Below are 18,763 nucleotides of genomic sequence, written 5' to 3' on the forward strand. Positions count from 1 at the left end.
GCATTATCATATACCCTGCTTAAGAGCATGGTCCTGCGTGTGAAATGGGCACAGCAGGAGTCCCAGCTCTGCTGCACACCAGCAGCCATGTGGAGCCTCAGACCAACTACTCCTGTGGTTCTCTTTTCTGTAAAAGTGGGAATGACAGTAGTTTCTCACTACTGTCTCAACATATGACACCAGGGTAACCAACTTGTTCCAGTTTGCCTGGGACTTTCCTGTTTTTTAAGCACTGAAAGCCCCTCATCCTGGGAAACTACTCAGTGCCAGGCAAACCTGGACAGCTGCTCAACCTATTAAAACACCCTCAAACTACCCTGCTTCCTTTACAGATGGAAGACTGAAAAATTGTGTTGATGCTGCCCCCTAGTGGTTGAATGTAATGTAACTGCTGCAAAGATACATTTTACATTGTAAAGTTTTCTTAATAGCAAGCCACAGATGGTTGGAGGCAGAGTTGGAATATTCCCCTAACCGTTTAGATTTAAATGTAGAACTGCTTTAACCCCATTATATTATTCATCGATATTTGCCAGCAAATATAGTATCCGGTAGGACTACTGTGAAGATTAATGAAATGGTGTAAATGTTCCCATGGTATCTCATATAGTGGTTTTTGTTTTGTTTTGTTTTGTTTTGTTTTGAGACAGGGTCTTACTCTGTCACCCACGTGGAGTGCAGTGGCACAATCACGGCTCAATGCAGCCTCAACCGCCGTGGGTTTAAATAATCCTTCCATCTCAGCCTCCCAAGGAGCTGGGACCACAGGCATGTGCCACCACTCCCAGCTAATTTTTAAAATTTTTTGTAGAGATGGGGTTCCCTATGTTACCCAGGCTCATCTCAAATTCCTGGGCTCAAGCAGTCCTCCCGCCTCGGCCTGTCAATGTGCTGGGATGACAGGCATGAGCCACTGTGCCCGGCTGTTAAGTGCTCTTCAGTTCACTGGTATCGTGTGAACATGAGTTAGACTCAGCTCTGACTCTTCCTTTGAAAAAGTGACTTTAACCCCTGCCGGCCCCCGCAGCCGCCGCCTGTTTTCCTCATTCACATTAGGAAACTAGGACTTTCCTCAGAATGTTGTGAAGATTGATGAAGAAACACTTGTGGAACCCATGTAGTTGGCACTACATGGCAACTTTACTGCTGACAAAGTCGTCCGGAAGGCAGGCCTCAGGCCATCCCTCTGCTGAGGAGCTCTGTAGCTCTCAGGAGCTGAGCTGGCCCTCAGGGATGCCTTCTCCTCATCAGGGCCAGTCTCCGCTGGCAGTCGGGCTTCAAGAAGGCCTGCCCAGCTGCTCTAATGCGTTCAGCCACTTCCTCTTCAGCAGAAGCTATTACTCATCTGAGCTGGCTGCTGGGCAGGCACAAATACAGGGGGACAACCCAAACATTCAGTTCAGTGGCCTTGGGCAATGGGAGTTAACTGGTGTTTAGGCCAGAGCTCTGTGCTGGCTGCTCTTAAAGCCACAAGTGCAACATAAACGCCAGCTATTTTCTGCTACTTGTGGTTGTGTTTAAACACACAGGGGCACACCCACCCTTGTCCAGGCTGCTAAATCTGTTCAGAAGGCTTCCCAGAGATTCAGAGAAATGGAAGCATGTATCTCTGCCTCTCTCTAATCAGTCCTTAAGACTTCTGGGAAAAGGAATCACCTAAATCTTCCAGAAAGTCTAATTCTGCTATGGCTATGAAAACCCTCAAATAGGCTTAATAGCAATATTAGATTAAGTTCCTCAATTTCATTTAAAGCGAAGTTAGAGAAAGAATATACTTACACCAGGCTGGGCACGGTGGCTCATGCATGTAATCCCAGCACTATGGAAGGCAGAGGCGGGTGGGAGTTCAAAACCAGTCTGACCAACATGCAGACACCCCGTCTCTACTAAAAATACAAAATTAGCCGGGCGTGGTGGTACACACCTGTAATCCCAGCTACTCAGGAGGTTGACACAGGAGAATCGCTTGAACCTGGGAGGCAGAGGTTGCAGTGAGTCAAGATCGCGCCACTGCACTCCAGCCTGGGCACCAAGAGTGCAATTCCATCTCAAAACAAAACAAAACAAAACAAAACTTACATCAATAAATACCTGAAGCCACAATGAAGAAGTCTCTACTTTGTTCTGTGTAAAGCCTTGTAGTCCTGTTTTAGTACCTTGGTTTTAAGTTTCATGGATTTTAATGAGATTTAAAAAATATGTCTAATCTATACCATGAAATATTATTCAGTGGCTACAAAGAGCCATCTACATTTATACACAATCAATCAATCATCTATCATCTTAACATGAAAATATCTTTAAGACATACTGTTAAGGGAAGCAAGTTAGTGAGAAATACTTCTAAGACATACTATTAAAAGATACAAGTTAGTACTTTTTTTTTTTTTTGAGACGGAGTCTCGCTCTGTCACCCAGGCTGGAGTGCAGTGGCGTGATCTCAGCTCACTGCAAGCTCCGCCTCCCGGGTTCATGCCATTGTCCTGTCTCAGTCTCCCGAGTAACTGGGACTACAGGTGCCTGCCACCACGCCTGGCTAATTTTAGTAGCCACGGGGTTTCACCGTGTTAGCCAGGATGGTCTCGATCTCCTGACCTCGTGATCCGCCCCCCTTGGCCTCCCAAAGTGCTGGGAATACAGGTGTGAGCCACCGCGCCTGGCCAATAAAAAATAGTTTTAAAGGAAAATATTTTAAGAGAAGCAAGTCATACACACACACACACATATTATATTTACATATATATAAAATGATCTAGTTCCTATTAAAAACTACATATATTTCTGAATCTGCATGGAACTTTTCCAGAAGAATATCTGTCAGACAGCTCACAACGTTACCTCTGGAGGCAGGATTAGATGAGAACGTCACTTCTGAAGTTGTTTTTCAGTATTGGTTATTTTCTAGTGGGCATGTATTAATCATAAACACAAGGAAGCTAAATTATGCATGTATACACCCAGGCCTGTCATGAATTAAGTCATTAGACCACTGCCCAGAAACCAAGGCCTATGACTATGTCCACTGATCTCACCTCTCTGCTTAGTGTTTGTAATGGAATGAAGTGTCTCGGAACTTGATAGTGAGGAAGATATTTTAATGCTGTGCATACCAGTGTCTTCGAAGACAAAACTTTTATCTACACTTCTGATGTTGACTCTTAGCCACAATATTTACTTTTACCAACAGATACTATCAATTGATTTTTTAAAAAATCTTCTGAATCACTTTTATTTTTAAATCTTCAAGCTGTGTTTAGCAGTTCTAATTCAGATATATTGTGAGTGGGAAGAAAAAAAAACACAGTCTTTGAATACTTGAGAGATAACACAACTTTCAGCAATAAGTGAAGCAGTTAAAATAAAATTGTAAAATACTGGTTCTCTGCATGACATTTGAATGAAGGGGGAAAAATAAAATACTGGCTCTCACTTGAAAATAACTCGAGTGACTTACAGGTACAAACCGTGAGTTGTATAGTATAGGTATTTTTTAAAAATTTATTTATAGAAACAGACATATTCAAATGCAACACTGGACAAAAACAAAGAGAAAAAGTTGGAATGCCAATGACGCCAGAGAATCTCACTTGCACTTCCCATATGTCTGAATTAGCACCATTAGTTCAGAAATCACAGATGTAATCATAATTGCTTCTAATATATAAAACACCTTATAAAGATCTGTAAACTATCTAATAGCAAAGTTCTTCCAAAACGTATTTAAAATCAATCAGAATTTACCATTTGAAACTGATCAAAATGTTTTAAAAGTGAACCCAATTCTACGGCTTGTCAAAGGGAATGAGCCATAATTAGCTTTATTGGAAGAAAGTGCCTGAATTCATCTTCTAGCCTCCTTCTAACCACCAAGCAGGTACAGTACACTGAATATTACATCAGAAATAAGAGTCATCTAAAACTGGTCTTAGAAAATATTTTCCTAAACTATAAAAATACTAAATGGCATACAAAAATTTCAGCATATACAGCAAATAGACTACAGCAAATATTTAGAACATACTTAAAACTATCTTGTACCATAATCATCATGAACATCAAGTATTCTTCTAATCAGTTTTCTATGATTCATTATAATTCAATGTTTACTTACCCTCAAGTTTTGTTCTAGTGTCAGACACAGACCAAATTCTGTGTTTCTAGCAGAAGTTACTGGAGGAACCATTGAATAATTCTTGGTATTCAACTCGTTCTCAAAGTGCTGGACGTGCAATTGTAGAATAGCCTATTTTTTAGATTAGGGGTTAGCAAACTACAGCCCAGGAGCCAAATCTGGCCACCATCTGTTTTGTCTGGCCTGGGAACCCAGCTACACATATTCCTTTACATACTGTCTGTGGTTGATTTCCTGCTTCAGGAACAGAGTTGAGTAGTTATGACAGAGACTGTATGTGGCCTTTTGGTCCACGTAGTCTGAAATATTTACAATCTGGCCCTTTACAGAAAAAGTTTGCAAGCCCTATTTTAGATAAATCACTTTAAGAAATTCTTAAAAGGGCAAGGTAAAATGTCTAAGATTAAAAAATTTTGGCTGAGGTGTGCTGGTTCCATCACATAGTACCATGGGGCAGGCCAGAAGAGTGCAAACTTGGATTGGTGACTTCGGGTCTTGAACTACATTATTCTGGCATTCTAAGCAAACTCTGGCTTCTAAACAAATACCTTCTATTCCTCTCTGAACTGGCCATTTTGTACCAAGAAATTCACATACCACATCACAGCAACGTGCTTACTGTTCAACCCCAACCATCTGTGGTTCCCACAAACAATATTTAGCCTTTAAAAAGCAATAATCTTCTACCCTTAGCAACAGACAGAACTAGAAGTGGACTTTTCCCAGTGCCCTATATTGGCACAGATTCTACACTGCTATACTGCATACCTTTTAGAATCCTTCCCTGTGACATGCATCATCATAATTTGTACTACTGCCACCCAGGGCTACAAACATGTCCCTTTTGACAAAGCGGACCAAGTTTTCAAATGGGCACATGGGCTTGGGAGAACGCTTGTGGTGGTCTTGGCAGAAAGAGGTGTGGAATGTGACATCGACGCCATTGTAAAGAATCCGGACGGAATGTTCATTGGGCTTTTCTCTGTCTTGCCAAAGCTCAAAGATCAACCTGGCTGCAAACCTTGGGAATCTGGCTTCTGAAAGGCCCAAGGCACTGAGAACTGGTGACAGAGTGACATCGTGAGCAGAGTAGAGGGCAAAGAGCTCTTCTTTCCTGCCCTCGGTGGCACGCTGCATCCGGCCGATGGTTTGGTTCAGGATGGGGTGGGCACCCAGGAGAGAATACCCAAGGTACAATTTCTTCTCCCGTCTCTCCCTTTCATCCTCGATCTGATGGGTCTTAATTACCTTGAAGTGCTCCATGTCGACACAGCCATTTCTGGTACAGGGAAAGCTGACATTGTGGCAGAGGTGGCAGAGCATGGAGTCTATGGGGTTGGCAGCTCGAAGCTGCTTGGTGGGGACGTCCACGATCTTGGCCATCTCCCCGTAGGTCTTCTCCAGCTGGCTGTTTTTCAAACGTAGGAGGTACTGACGACGCTGCTCCTTTTCCAGATACTGGTTTCTTACCGGGCAATAGCAGCTTCCAGAGCAGAACAGCGCACTTGGCTGGTGCCTGAAATAAATCTTCTTCCAGTCAAAATCTGGGAGAAAGCCATAAAGCAGGGCCAGCCCACTTTGTAGGGTCCGACTTTTCCCAGTGGTCTCTAAATACAGCTGGTCTGCAGACCAATCATTGGGCAGGAGTTTGTGTTTCTTTAGATAGATGTCCCTCAGCAGCTGGCCGTTCTGCAAATGCTGCACGACTCCTGAAACACAAGCACACAAAGCTTTCCTTACTTCCAGCTGAGCAAAAGAAACAGCAAGGGGAGGTGGAGTCAGTGTCCAGGTCTGGAGTGTTTTAGGACAGAGTGTAGTGCAAGAGAATGGCATCCAGCCTGTTTCCCCGTGGTGTGGAAGTTACAAGCTCCAGTTCACAACAGCTTGTGAAGGGAGCCTCTTGGGGGTATCCATGAAGGATGAGCAGAGTGGGGCCCTGGCCTTGGGAACCACGGCCTTTGGACCATCTGCCTCGCACCTGTCCTCCAGACCGGCCTCTTCCCTGGGGAGAGTATTGTGACTGGTGGGTCTCAGGGTTAGGAGTTGCCCAGCCAGGGGATCTCTGTAATTGCATGGGCCTAAGGAGAGGTTTTTCCCTCCTGTCCAGCTTTCCTCCGTGTGCAGGGAGTGCTCAGTGAAATCGCTCAGGCGAAGGCTGACCGCAGATTCCCTGCTTGCTGCTGTCTCCGCACTGCTGGAGAGTCCCCTCCATGACCCCACCCTCCCCAGCCTGCCAACCGAATGTTCTCTGATAACCTGCTGGGCACGTTCTGCCTGATCCTGAGGGCTTTACAGACTCGTCAACACACATGCACTCTCCGTATGATATGGAAGAATCTCCTGATACCCAGACAGAATACTTGAAAAAAGCCAAATGTAGAGCAGTATGTTGATTATGCTCCTTTAAAACGAAAAAGAGGGAAAAATAAGAATGTGTGTTTGCAGTTGCCTGAGTTTTGCATAAAGAAACTTTTGAACATTGTATAAGAAACTAATCTCAATGGTTCCTTGGGGGTGATGGAGGTACAAAAATGAGGTGGATGGAACATGGGTAGAAGCAAGAATTTAAAGTTTACCTCTTAGTACTGTTTTAGTTTTGAACTATCACAGTATAATAAATTAACTTTTAAAACTGGAAAAAGCCTTATCTTTAAGCAGAGAAGGCAACCCAAGACAAAAACAAGCTCACTCTCGTCCTGTAGTAGGAGGTAGCAGGACACAATCTGTCATGGGCATGAGTTCTACACACAGGCCCTGAGACCAGTGACACCGTTTATCCAGATGTCCAAGCAGTATGAAAAATCCCACTGCAAAGATGAGACAACTTCAGCTGAAAATTGTGAGACAGAGGGAAATACATTCCCCCGGGAAAGGGAACAGCTCAGCAAAACCCACAAAGGATGTCTGGGTCCTACTGTGAATGAAGAGTGCTGAGAGCAAAACTGCCCCAGGAACCCAGGAGCTAAAGGCTGGAACAGGCTTTAGCATTTCCAAGACGCTTTGCAAAAAACACGCACACCGTGAGAGACAAACATTAAGATTCTGTGTCTCGCCCTAGTTCACTGCTGGGCCTATTTTATTTGTTAGGCCACATAAAGTTAGAGTGCTTACTGTGTGCCAGGGCTTTCTCATTTAATCCTCAGAAAAACAAAAACCCAATGAAGAAGGTATATTATTATTATTATCCCCATTTTCCTTATTTTATAGATGAAGAAATGAAGGCCTTGAACCATTCACAGTTAAAAACTGGCAGAGCTAAAACCCAAGGCCCCATCTGGTCCTAATTTTATGCTCTTAGTCCCTTACATTTTCATGCTGAAATACTAAGTTCTAGCTATTTAGGGCTTCTTATACTTGCCAAACATAGCCTGCATCTTCATGGCTTTGTTCATACTGTTCCCCTTTCTCTCCCTAGAGAAATCCTCCCAGGGCCTGGCTCCAACACTACCTTCTTTGTAGTGCTTTCCTTCATCTTCTCCCTGGTCAAGTTAATAATTCCTTCCTCTTCCCACATGCTGCTGGACCATAACGACATCAACTGCATTTATTGGGAGCCTCTCACATGCCAGCACTGCACTAGGCACTCTACACATGCTACCTCATTGAATTCACCACCAGCCACTGGGAAGACAGGCTCCTCCCCATGCTACAGGTCTGTCTGACTCCAAGGCCTGTGTTTACTCTCTAAGGCCCTGCAGTATCCAGCATTACAGGCAGTTGTCTCCACACGCATTGTTTGCTACAGCTGCAGACTCCTTTAGGACAGGCAGGAGGGTCCTATTCATCCTGCTACCCCTCTCACACTCAGCAGCTGCCAAAGCATCTTCAACAGGGTAGGCACTCGTGAGCAATCTTATCTTACGTAGTTACTGTGGGCTGCCATAAGTACACCAGGGACAAAAGCTGTTTACAACAGCCATGCATTTTTCATGATATTTAAAATAGAAATAAAAGTGACCATTAAAAGAGAATGAGGAAACAGGAGCAGACAGTATTACAAAAATGATTTCTAGAGTAATACTAATTTAGAAACAATGACAATGATAGATGAGTGGAGAAGAACGATCTGAATGAATGATTAGGTGTGTGAGGACCAACCCCCCAGCTTCTTCTCAGGTAGCAGCTCCTGGATCCAGAGACAGGCACCCTCACCTCCTGTTCTCTGCACAGTCACCCTGACCTGTTAGCCAGGGCTGATGGATGCTAACCCCTAGGACCTCAAGGATTCTCTCTCTCTCAAGAATTTGCATTTGCAAATTCATCTGTGTATGTGTGGCTGGGATTGTAATTCTGTTGATAGACACAGCAAAAAATGAGAGAGAGAAGCAGGGACAAGAGAGCTTTTTTATTCCTGGTTCCAGTCTCTAGAGGTCTGATCAAACTCTTGGTCTTAGAGTCTGTGAGTCATTCCTGAATCCTTATAATAAATTTCCCTTTTTCACTTGAAGTGGTTTCTGTTATTTTTAACCAGAGAGTCTAACCAGCAGTTCTCAGCAAGAGTGCTACTGCCTTCAGACAGGGCTTGGGGGTGGAGTTATCACAATAATATGGGGAAGGGCATTCTTGGCACCTACTGGGTGGGGGCTGGGGGCTAGATAGTCTCCAGAAAGGACACGTGTCTCTGTCCCACAAAACTTTTGAATGCAGCACAAGACATTCCATCACGTACAAAACATATTTGAGTACTTTAGCCTGTAGAATCTAATTCTGTTTTTTTGTGTCTGGAACACAAAACCATTTTTGAATAATATTAACGTTGGCTGAATTTTCCAGAAATACAATATAAACTAAGGAACATCTATACTTTGTTTTGATCAGAATTTCAGAAAAACCATGTCCTAACATGTGGTATTAGAGTCACCAATACAGCATCCATCAATCATCTGCATTTGTAGCTGTCAGAGTCACATTTATGTACAAGCATTTGAAGATTTCATTCTATTTTCTAGTGTAGTTGTTCTTAAGCATTTATACTGAGACACATATAATTAGGTAATAAATCAGTTTCTTTTTGTTTGTTATAGCTGGGTACCCTGGTATGACTTGTAAATAATTAACTGCATAGAAAGATTGATTCCCTTCCTTCCTTCCTTCCTTCCTTCCTTCCTTCCCTTATTGAGACAGGCCTCACTCTGTCACTCAGGCTGGAGTGCAGTGGCATGATCATGGTTCACTGCAGCCTTGACCTCCCCTGGGCTTAAGTGGTCCTCCCACCTCAGCACCTGAGTAGCTGGGACTACAGGCACGTGCCACCATATTTGGCTAATTTTAAAAAATTGTTTGTAGAGACGGGGCTCCACTATGTTGCTCAGGCTGCTCTCAAACCCTTGGGCTCAAACGATTCTCCTGCCTCAGCCTCCCAAAGTGCTGGGATTACAGGAGTGAGGCACCATGCCCGGCTGATTATATTATATTTAAATTTCACTTCATGATAGTTGAGGGAGATTGCAAAATAGTTAATTGTGTAATCAAAGAGGGTGTTGGATCTGCTAGGATGAAAACCCTTGTTCTAAAGTAATGCATGTGGAACTAATTGCCAAAGGCTTTTGACACAACTCCTTATCCATGGCTAGTCCTCCAGAGGCTTCAGTTTGCTCCACTCTGTCACCCAATATCATTCCCCCAATAATAACGGCAAAACCTAAGAGGGCCAACTAGAGGACATGGACCTTCCCCCCAATCCCCGCTGAGGTTCTAAGAGGCTGACGCAACATGAAAACAGAACATGGCCAATGGGTCTTCCCAATTCACCCATAAAGGCTGGTGACCAAGCGAAGTTCCTCTGAGGTTCCAGACTGAAGAATCAGAAAACTGAAACCTCTTGAAGGACCACCTGTTCCTCTATTCCCATCAAAGATGACTCCACAGTTAACTCACCAACCTACCCTGATGGTGAACTGACTGCGCATGGTCTGGCTAGGGCTGCAGAAGGAAAGCTGCGCTTCCGTGAGAACTCAGCTCAGCCAAACAAACTCCACACGCAGGAGAAATGTGCCACGCATTTTCCTCCCTGAAGTCTTGTACGTGAAAACCTATTAGACGTCTTGTTAGAAACATCTGAGAACATGAGTTTAGTTAAATAAATGATCAATTGCCCATCCAGAGTGAAAGAATATGGAGCTATCACAAATGATGTTGTGGATAAACAGTTATTCATAAGGAAATATTACCAAAATGTGTTGAGTGGAAAAGTGGGTTATGAAATAGCGTGTTTAGTAAGATGTGTACGCGCATAAGCACAGGAAGAAGGGTTTTTTTTTTTTTTTTTTTTTTTTTTGAGACGGAGTCTCGCTTTGTCGCCCAGGCTGGAGTGCTGTAGCCAGATCTCAGCTCACTGCAAGCTCCGCCTCCCGGGTTCACGCCATTCTCCTGCCTCAGCCTCCCGGGTAGCTGGGACTACAGGCGCCCGCCACCTCGCCCGGCTGATTTTTCATATTTTTTAGTAGAGATGGGGTTTCACCGTGTTAGCCAGGATGGTCTCGATCTCCTGACCTTGTGATCCGCCCGCCTCGGCCTCCCAAAGTGCTGGGATTACAGGCTTGAGCCACCGCGCCCGGCCAGAAGGGTTACTCTTAAGGGTCTATTTCTGTGGTGGAATTACGGTTGCTTAAACTTTTTCTTCCTTTTACTTGTCTTTCCTAATTTATCTTCATGAACACATATTGTTTTTGTAAGAAGGAGAAAGGTTCTATTTAGTTTTGATAACTCTGATGTTTATTTAGAGGCCCTGGTGAACGAGCTCCTCGCAGAGCCAGTCCTTGCTTACCCCTCTGAGCTGCACAGCACCCCACCCAGGAGAACTGCTCGGAAGGTATGCAAGCAGAAGAGCGGGTGGGGGAACCCCCGAGCACGTGGCTGTCACACATACCTGTCTGGGTGAGCTCTCCCATCTCACACAGCGGGTGATTTGGGTAAAGAGGCAGGGAGTTCAAGGGGCTTTCGAAAGAGGCTCCGGATCCTTTTGACATGTGACTAATGAAAGCTTCCAGTTTTGGGTGATATGGTTTCCTAGAGAGATGATAGAGAGAGTTAGAGGTCAGAGTGCTACAGAGGAGTCCAAACAGTTTCCAGCTTCAGCGAGCCAAATCCCACGTGTGTTGCGGCCTTTTGCACCCACAGTAACAGGTACTGGCTCAATCACTTTGCAATTCCAATTTCATTATTTCTCCACCACTGACACTGACACATGAAATCCCCTCTGTGAGGTCGGCTGGAGTTCCTAACCTCTGCTGAACTCAGTACTGTGGGATTCAGCTTCGCCGTCTACCTTCCGGCTCCCCAGCCTGCACCATCTTCCAGGCTTGCTCTCTGGGAGGTGCCAACACCCACTCAGCAGTCACGCCTAGACTGGGCGTCGTCCCACTCTCTCCATTCCCTGCCCCTGCACATGTTGTCTGCTCCCCATGTCTTGCAGATTCTTCCTCCTGGTGCTTTTCCATCCCCTTCTCCTTCATACTCACAGCTACTACCTGGGTTCTGGCCTCAGGCAGCTTTTGTCTGGCTGGCAATGGGCTCTTTCTTGGTCTTCTTGCTGATTAAGCATGCCCCTCTAATAATCTTGCCTTCTCCACAGCCAGAAGGATTGATTTAAAAGGTAACTCTGACCAGTCACTACCCTTCTCTATCACCACCTTCTGGAAGGGCCCACACACAGCCTGTCACTCTGTTCTGGCCCCGCCCTGGTACTCACTGGCCCTCTCTACCCTACTACTGTGCTCTGGCCACACCAAGCCAAAGGCCTGCTTTCCTCCAACACACAGCGCACCTCATTCTTCAACACTTCCACCACTTTCCACAAGCTATCCCTTCCTCCTAGAAAATCTACCCTATCCTTTACCAAGGTCGCCCATAATCCTTAATTTTTCTGACCTCTGAAAAATCTTCCTTTAGGAAAATTGTTAACTGAGTAAAATAACCAGGATCTCTTACAATTCATTCCACATTTTGGACATACAACCTCTCATTTAATATAGGGTAATAATAAATGTCAAAAAAAGTTTATATATGAGATCTGAGAGTATCTATATTTCTGCCACAAAGTATATGTGGTAAATCTTTCTAGTCACTAATATACAATTACCCTGAATAATGAAATGATCTATGAATATAAACATCTTTTCTTTGAATAATGAAGTAGCCTATGAATGTATATACATTTTCCAGCTGAAGAGAAGTGGACAGATAGAGTAGTTCATGACTAAATTCTGTAAGAATCAGCATGAAAAGAAGCAAAGATAAACTGTTCTTATGGCAAACCCCTGCTGTCTGAAGGCCCAATTACCTTTGAAAGTGCTTTAAAAATGGCTGCCAAAGTGAGTTTATTATCTATCAAAAACACAAAGCAAAAAAAAAAAAAAAAAAAAAAAATCCATCTTTTAAAAAATATGTTTTTAAATTAGGGAATGCTAATCCAGACATGTAGTATAGTCTAATAAATCACCCTGGATGGCTAAAAGGAGTTATGCCTTTCCATAAAAACAGGGTATGTTATTTTGCCTGATGCTAAAGCACATAAATGTTTGCAAACTGGGAAATAAAATGTCCAGACTGACAATGAGGCTGCCAAGAGTAATCCACATAACAAAGGGTATCCATCAACAGGAGTCAAATGTTCTGCACCAGGCCATTATTTCAGGTTGGAGATTTTTTTGAGGATCTGAGAAAGCTCTGCTGCCAATTTTAGAAATGGAATTTCACAACTGGAAGTGTTTGCTGAGATGACCCAGGTTTTCAGGGCATCTGATTGCTTAATTATATCTAACTGTATTCATTCCAATGTTTTTTATTTTGTTTTGTTCTGTTTTGTTGTTTGTTTTGTTTTGGCATGCAAAGATGAAGACTCGTGGAAGAAAAACTTCATTTAAAGAATAGCTAACAAGTCGGGCATAGTGGCTCATGCCTGTAATCCCAGCATTTTGGGAGGCCGAGGTGGGAGGATTGCCTGGGGCCAGGAGTTTGAGACATAGGGAGACCATGTCTCTACAAAAAATACAAAAACTAGCCAGGCATGGTGGCTCAGGCCTATAGTCCCAGCCACTCAGGAGGCTAAAGCAGAAGGATCGCTTGAGTCCAGGAGGTAGAGGCTGCAGTGAGCTGTGATCATATCACTGTACTCCAGCCTAGGTGACAAAGAGAGATCCTGTCTCATAAAAAAGAAAAGAAAAGAAAAGAAAAAAAAGATTTGACAACAAATGGCTCTATCTTTTTAGTGGAAAGTGGACCAGGTAATTCAAGTCCTGGGCCTGGATCTGACCACCCAGGCCCTGTCTGCCTGGTCCACTGCTCCATCCCTGGAGCCCAGAGGGTGCTTAGCATACAGCAAATGTTCCAAAAATATATGTGAGTGAATTCAACTGTGAAGTGTCCCATCCTTGGATGCTTCATGAAAATAGCAAGCCTTCCATAATCTGTAGAAATGAATACGATAAGTTCCCATACTGTTTGTTAAAATATTCAGATTTTGATGAAAATATAGTCAGCCCTCCATCTCCTCAGATTCTGCATTGGAAGATTTGACTGTGGATCCAAAAATATTTGGAAAAAACCCAATAAGAAATAACAATACAACAACAAAAATAATACAAATAAAAAACACAGTATAACAACTATTTACATAGCATTTACGTTGTATTTGGTATTATAAGTAATCTAGAGATGATGTAAAGTACATGGGAGAATGTGCGCAGGTTCTATGTGAATACAACACCGTTTTACATAAGGGACTTGAGCATCTCAGATTCTGGTATCCAAGGAGGATCCTGGAACCAATCCTCTGTGTATACCAAGGGATGAATGTATAAAAACTAAAGGCTACTGTGGATGAGACTAGTGTACTAGTTGCACACTAAAATCTATTCTCTTCTTAAGAACTTGGTTAGATCCTATTTCTGAGGTCCTGAAATGAGGTAAAGCCACATTCACCAATAGAATGGAAAGATGTATGCCACTTCTGGGTTTAGGCTTTCTGATCATGAGTATGCCCACTTCACATTCTCTTCCTTCCTTCTAGCCATTATTTAGGCATGGCACAACCAGGGTTCAACCATGTAGCCATCCCCAGGGGATGGTAGAAGCAATAACCTGGAAGAAACCTGGGGCCCTGAATGACCAGGTGGAGCTGACTAGCACGATCTGGAACACACATTTCAGACCTTCACATGAGGAAGAACTAAACTTCCTTGTTATTTAAGGTAATGCATTCATGAGTCCCTGTGCGACAAAATAAGCTTATAAAATAGGTGTACCCTGACTAATGCAGACATAATTATATCCATGAAAATAACTTTTTCTTGAGTAAAAACTCATATTATTATGGGCTCATTGAAAATCTTCTTTCATAATGAAAACTGGAAGAATCAAAAGTGTTACTATCTTGAGTCTTCAAGTCATTCACTTTGGAGTCCTTATTTTCACTTTTATATGCATTATTCACATCTATATATACCACAAAGTTTGAGGCTGAACCCCAAGGCTAATCTACACACCCATGAGAAAATTCATTGTTTATTTAAAACCTCAGCAATGACTGAGTTCTGCACAGAATGTTAAGGCAAGCAGAGGAGGCAGACGACCAGTGACACTGTTACCAGAAAACACAATCCGAAAGAGCATACCTAGCTGGAAACTGGAATCACACTAGATTTTTAAAATTCATGCCAATTAAAGAATTTATCATCTTACATATTAATAACATGAGGTTATGAAAAGATAAGCCCAATGTACTTTTCTTAGTCTTTAGCTTTCTGGACCTTTTGGCCTCACTTGATGTGATGCATTGCCCTGCTTTCCTCAGCTCTCATAACATTGCTCTCCTGACTTTTCCCTGTTTGCAACATCCCTAGCCCCTCTTGAAATCCTTTTTTCTCTCTGAGTACCACATGCTGGTGTTTCCCAGGACTCTGGTTTTGGCGCATCCCTCACTTCTCAGGTTCTGTCTGTAATATAAGCCCACAGCTTCAAATGCCATAGCATGCTGAAGATTCTCAACTAAACCTCTCTCTCCCAGCAAACCATTGCCCCTGAGCTGCAAAATTATATAGGCTAGGCTGGCTCACACCTGTAATCCCAGCACTTTGGAAGGCCAAGGAGGGCGGATCATGAGGTCAAGAGATCGAGACCATCCTGGCCAACATGGTGAAACCCCGTCTCTACTTAAAAAAAAAAAAAAACAAAAATTAGCTGGGTGTGGTGGCATGCGCCTGTAGTCCCAGCTACTCAGGAGGCTGAGGCAGGAGAATCGCTTGAACCTGGGAAGCAGAGGTTGCAGCGAGCCGAGATCATGCCATTGCACTCCAGCCCAGTGACAGAGCAAGACTCTGTCTCAAATAAAAAAGAAAAAAAAATTATACAGCCTACTACTGGCTAGAAACTGTCTCTTGAATGTTTCATGACAGCTCAAATGTAGCACCAATGCCTGTACCAACTTCCCCCCATACCTCCCTTCTGTGTTCTCTAACTCCAGGGAGGGGTACCACCACCAGCCAGACACCCAGTCAGAAACCTGGGCCCCATCCTGCCTGTCTTTCATACCCGTGTTCAACCTGCCACCAAGTCCTATTGATCCCACCTTGTAACCTTCTCTAAGACCCATCCACTCTCTCCATCTCTGCTGCCACTTTCTGAGTTTCAGCTGCTATCATTTATTCATTCAACGAACATTTAATCACACCCCACCACTTGTTTGCCAGTCACTGTCCTAGGCACTTGGGATGCAGGAGCAGTGAACAAAAACAAATAAAAATATCTGCCCTCAGGGAGGTTATATTCTAGCCTGGGGAAACAGACAATGCACAATGAACACTGTGTGTGTGTGTGTGTGTGTGTGTGTGTGTGTGTGTGTGTTTGTCTGGGTTAGAAAGTAACAGATGCTATGGCAAAGAGAAGAGCAGGCTAAGGGGGTTGTGGGAGACCAGGGTGGAAGGAAGAGTACCTTGTCATTTTAACTGGAGTGTTCTGAGTAGGTTTTATTGAGAAGGTGACATTTGAGCAAAGACTTAAAGGAGGTAAAAGGACTAGTCACAAAGCTATCTGTGGGAAGAGGCTTCCAGAGACAGAAACCAGTCTGTGCAAAGGCCCTGAGGCAGCATACGGTGCCTGAATGTGCAAAGAAGAGCTAGGAGCATCATGGCTGAAGCAGAGTGAGCAAGCACGAGAGAGCGGAGGGCAAGGTCAGGCGGGTAAGGGGTGGAGGAAGGGCACTCAGGCCCTGTGGGGCATTTTAAGGACGTGGATTCTGATTCCGAGTGAAGTCTCTTCTCTGGATCACTATCCTAGTAATACCACCACTAGCTGCCACCAGCTTCAAGTTCATCTTCCACACTATGGCTGTCAGAAACCTTCATCTTTTCATCCCTTTCACTCCCCGGCTCTCTCGCTACCTTCAGGCCTGGACACACTCCCCTGCTGGGTATTCAAAGCCTCAGATAACCTCGTTCCCACCCAGTTTTCCACTCCACGCTTGAGCCTGTGAAACTAACTTTCTGCTCAAGCCTGTGAAATTAACTTTGAGGGCCTCAACGTACTAAGCTGTCCACCAACTCACACTGCACGTGTTGGTCTCACCGCCCAAGGGCCATTCAGCAGCAGCTGCTGCCTGACTTGCTCCTGCACACCCTTCTGGTCCCTTTCTCTGTGTGGCCCTCCCTGATCTGCCACCCCGTGTCCACCTCCCTGCCCCAGGTTGGGTCAGGCTGCTCCTCTTCTGGCTCATGCCCCCTAATATGGCACCCAAATTACTTCCATTTCTACTTCTTGCTCTTCTTCCATTTCTTCCTCTTCTTTCTCTAATGCTGCCACCACTGCTGTCACCTGTGCCAGCTACCATTCATGGAGGGCCGCTGTGTCCTGGGCACTGGGCCTGTCTCTGCAAAGGTACTGGGCTCCCTGAGGGCAGGGGCAGCCCCAAGGAGTGGCCTTTCTTCTGCAACCCCTCAGAAGCCCACTCCCTCCCTCACTGCTCCAGCCTAGCCATACCCTGGTCTTATTGTGGCTCACATCTGCCCAGTTCTTCCAGCCTCAGGCCCCCTGCACTTGCTGCTTACTCCATCGGGAACGTTCTGTCCCCTGGATCATCACAGGGCTGGCCCCCTCACTTCACGTAGGTGCCTGCTTATGTACTACCTTCTGGTACCTGGCACATGATAGAAGCATAAAACTAAAATTTGTGCAATAAATGCTGATCAAAGTGAATGTTTTCTCTTCCTTGCATGTAGAAAAGCATATTTAATTCATATTTATGAATGCAAAAAAGCATTCACTAAATATGGCATATAAATAACTGATAACCTTAATGCTGGCTAAACGTAATACTATGAGGGTTAAAATAGCACCTTCCTCATAAAGCACATGGCATTCACAAAGAGGCAGCTTCTACTACAAAGGCTTTGAGAGTCGCAGGGTGTGTCATCATGGATGGAAACCCTGGGGCAACAAACTTGTGGACTGCCAGCTAGTGTTTGGCTCAGCTCACTGCACCCCACCTGCTGGCCCCAGTATTCCGTTTCACTAGACTAGAATAATGGGCATGCTCCAGGGCGCACCACCTTTTAGGGGGTCACAACTTTAGTAATTTTTAAAGCTGAAGTAGCACCTGGAAGGACAGCAGGTATCGCTGGTGACCCAGATCCCACAGTCCTGGGGGAGTCAGCAGCCCAGAGAGGGTCCCCTTCACCGGGGTTCCTGCTCACTCTTCCTCTTAAGTACCTGTTTATAATGATGAGTCAACTATTACTGTTTTTAAAGATTACATTAATTAAATGATATTAAGTAACAAAATATGCATACTCCACCCTCTTTACACAAAGGATTTAAGGTGGCTTCTAAAAATACAGAATCTTCAATAAAATAAAACTAGGCAAAGGAAAATGAGGGCAGAGGCAGCCAGGCCAACTGGTCCCTAGGAACTGAACCTCTCAAATGGGAGCGCCAAAAATGGCCCCATTAGAGGGTCCTGGCATCACTGTGACAGGGGCCCTGCAAGACGAGCTGCCAAGTGTCACTTTTAAAGAACAGCCCTGGCTGTAGTGAGGTAATCCATGACTCCACCAGGCTCACCCTCCTGGGGCAGGCTGGCACCCCAGAAGCATTCCATCAAAATAACGTCTTCCCCACTTCCTTCATCTCCCAACCTCATTCAGTAAACTCTGCTAGAATGTTATGTGCCTCCAGACACATTTGCTGAGGTCTAGCCCAACATTTTATTGCTAACTATGCTTCTAATTTTAGGGCCATGCCATTTCCATACAATTTCCACTCTCTGTTCAAATATGTTTCATCCTAAGGGCTTTCAACCAAGAACAGGCTGCCTCTACTCCTGTGAAAAATTAGAAGGGTAAAATAATTCTTACATTTATATAGCCCGGCAATTGCTAACGTGCATTTGTCTGTGTCATCTCACTTACTCCTTGCCCCAACCTTGCAGGGGGAGCCTTGTGATTCCCCTTTCAGAGGTAGGAGGCTGAGGCTCAGAGGACACTAAGGGGCTTGCCCGCTGCTCTGAATGGAGCAGGTAAGCTGGGGCGGAGGACTATTAACTCAGTGCTCACTGTACGGTGTCCCAACTGTTTATTGAAGTGAAAAACATCAGTGTGGGCGGGTGAGCCTCAGACTGGCCTGGGCTCAGTATATCTGCTG

At 44.5% G+C, this 18,763-nt stretch overlaps 1 protein-coding gene across 2 annotated transcripts in view; it reads right to left on the reverse strand.

The window, feature by feature from the left end:
• Positions 1–3,470: 3,470 nt before the first annotated feature.
• PXYLP1 (2-phosphoxylose phosphatase 1) overlaps positions 3,471–18,763 on the reverse strand; it is a 69,353-nt gene continuing 54,060 nt past the window's right edge. Inside the window, exons 5-6 of one of the 2 annotated variants that reach the window (XM_017862769.1) lie at positions 11,001–11,140; positions 3,471–5,841 (exon numbers count right to left, since the gene is read on the reverse strand). In XM_017862769.1, coding sequence (XP_017718258.1) covers positions 4,904–5,841; positions 11,001–11,140 — 1,078 coding nt within the window. In that variant the 3' untranslated portion in view covers positions 3,471–4,903. The remainder of the gene's footprint in view (positions 5,842–11,000; positions 11,141–18,763) is intronic. The other variant, XM_017862777.1, reaches the window with a different exon arrangement.

Source organism: Rhinopithecus bieti, unplaced genomic scaffold (assembly GCF_001698545.2).
Source record: "Rhinopithecus bieti isolate Rb0 unplaced genomic scaffold, ASM169854v2 scaffold_2654, whole genome shotgun sequence".
Classification (NCBI taxonomy): domain Eukaryota; kingdom Metazoa; phylum Chordata; class Mammalia; order Primates; family Cercopithecidae; genus Rhinopithecus; species Rhinopithecus bieti.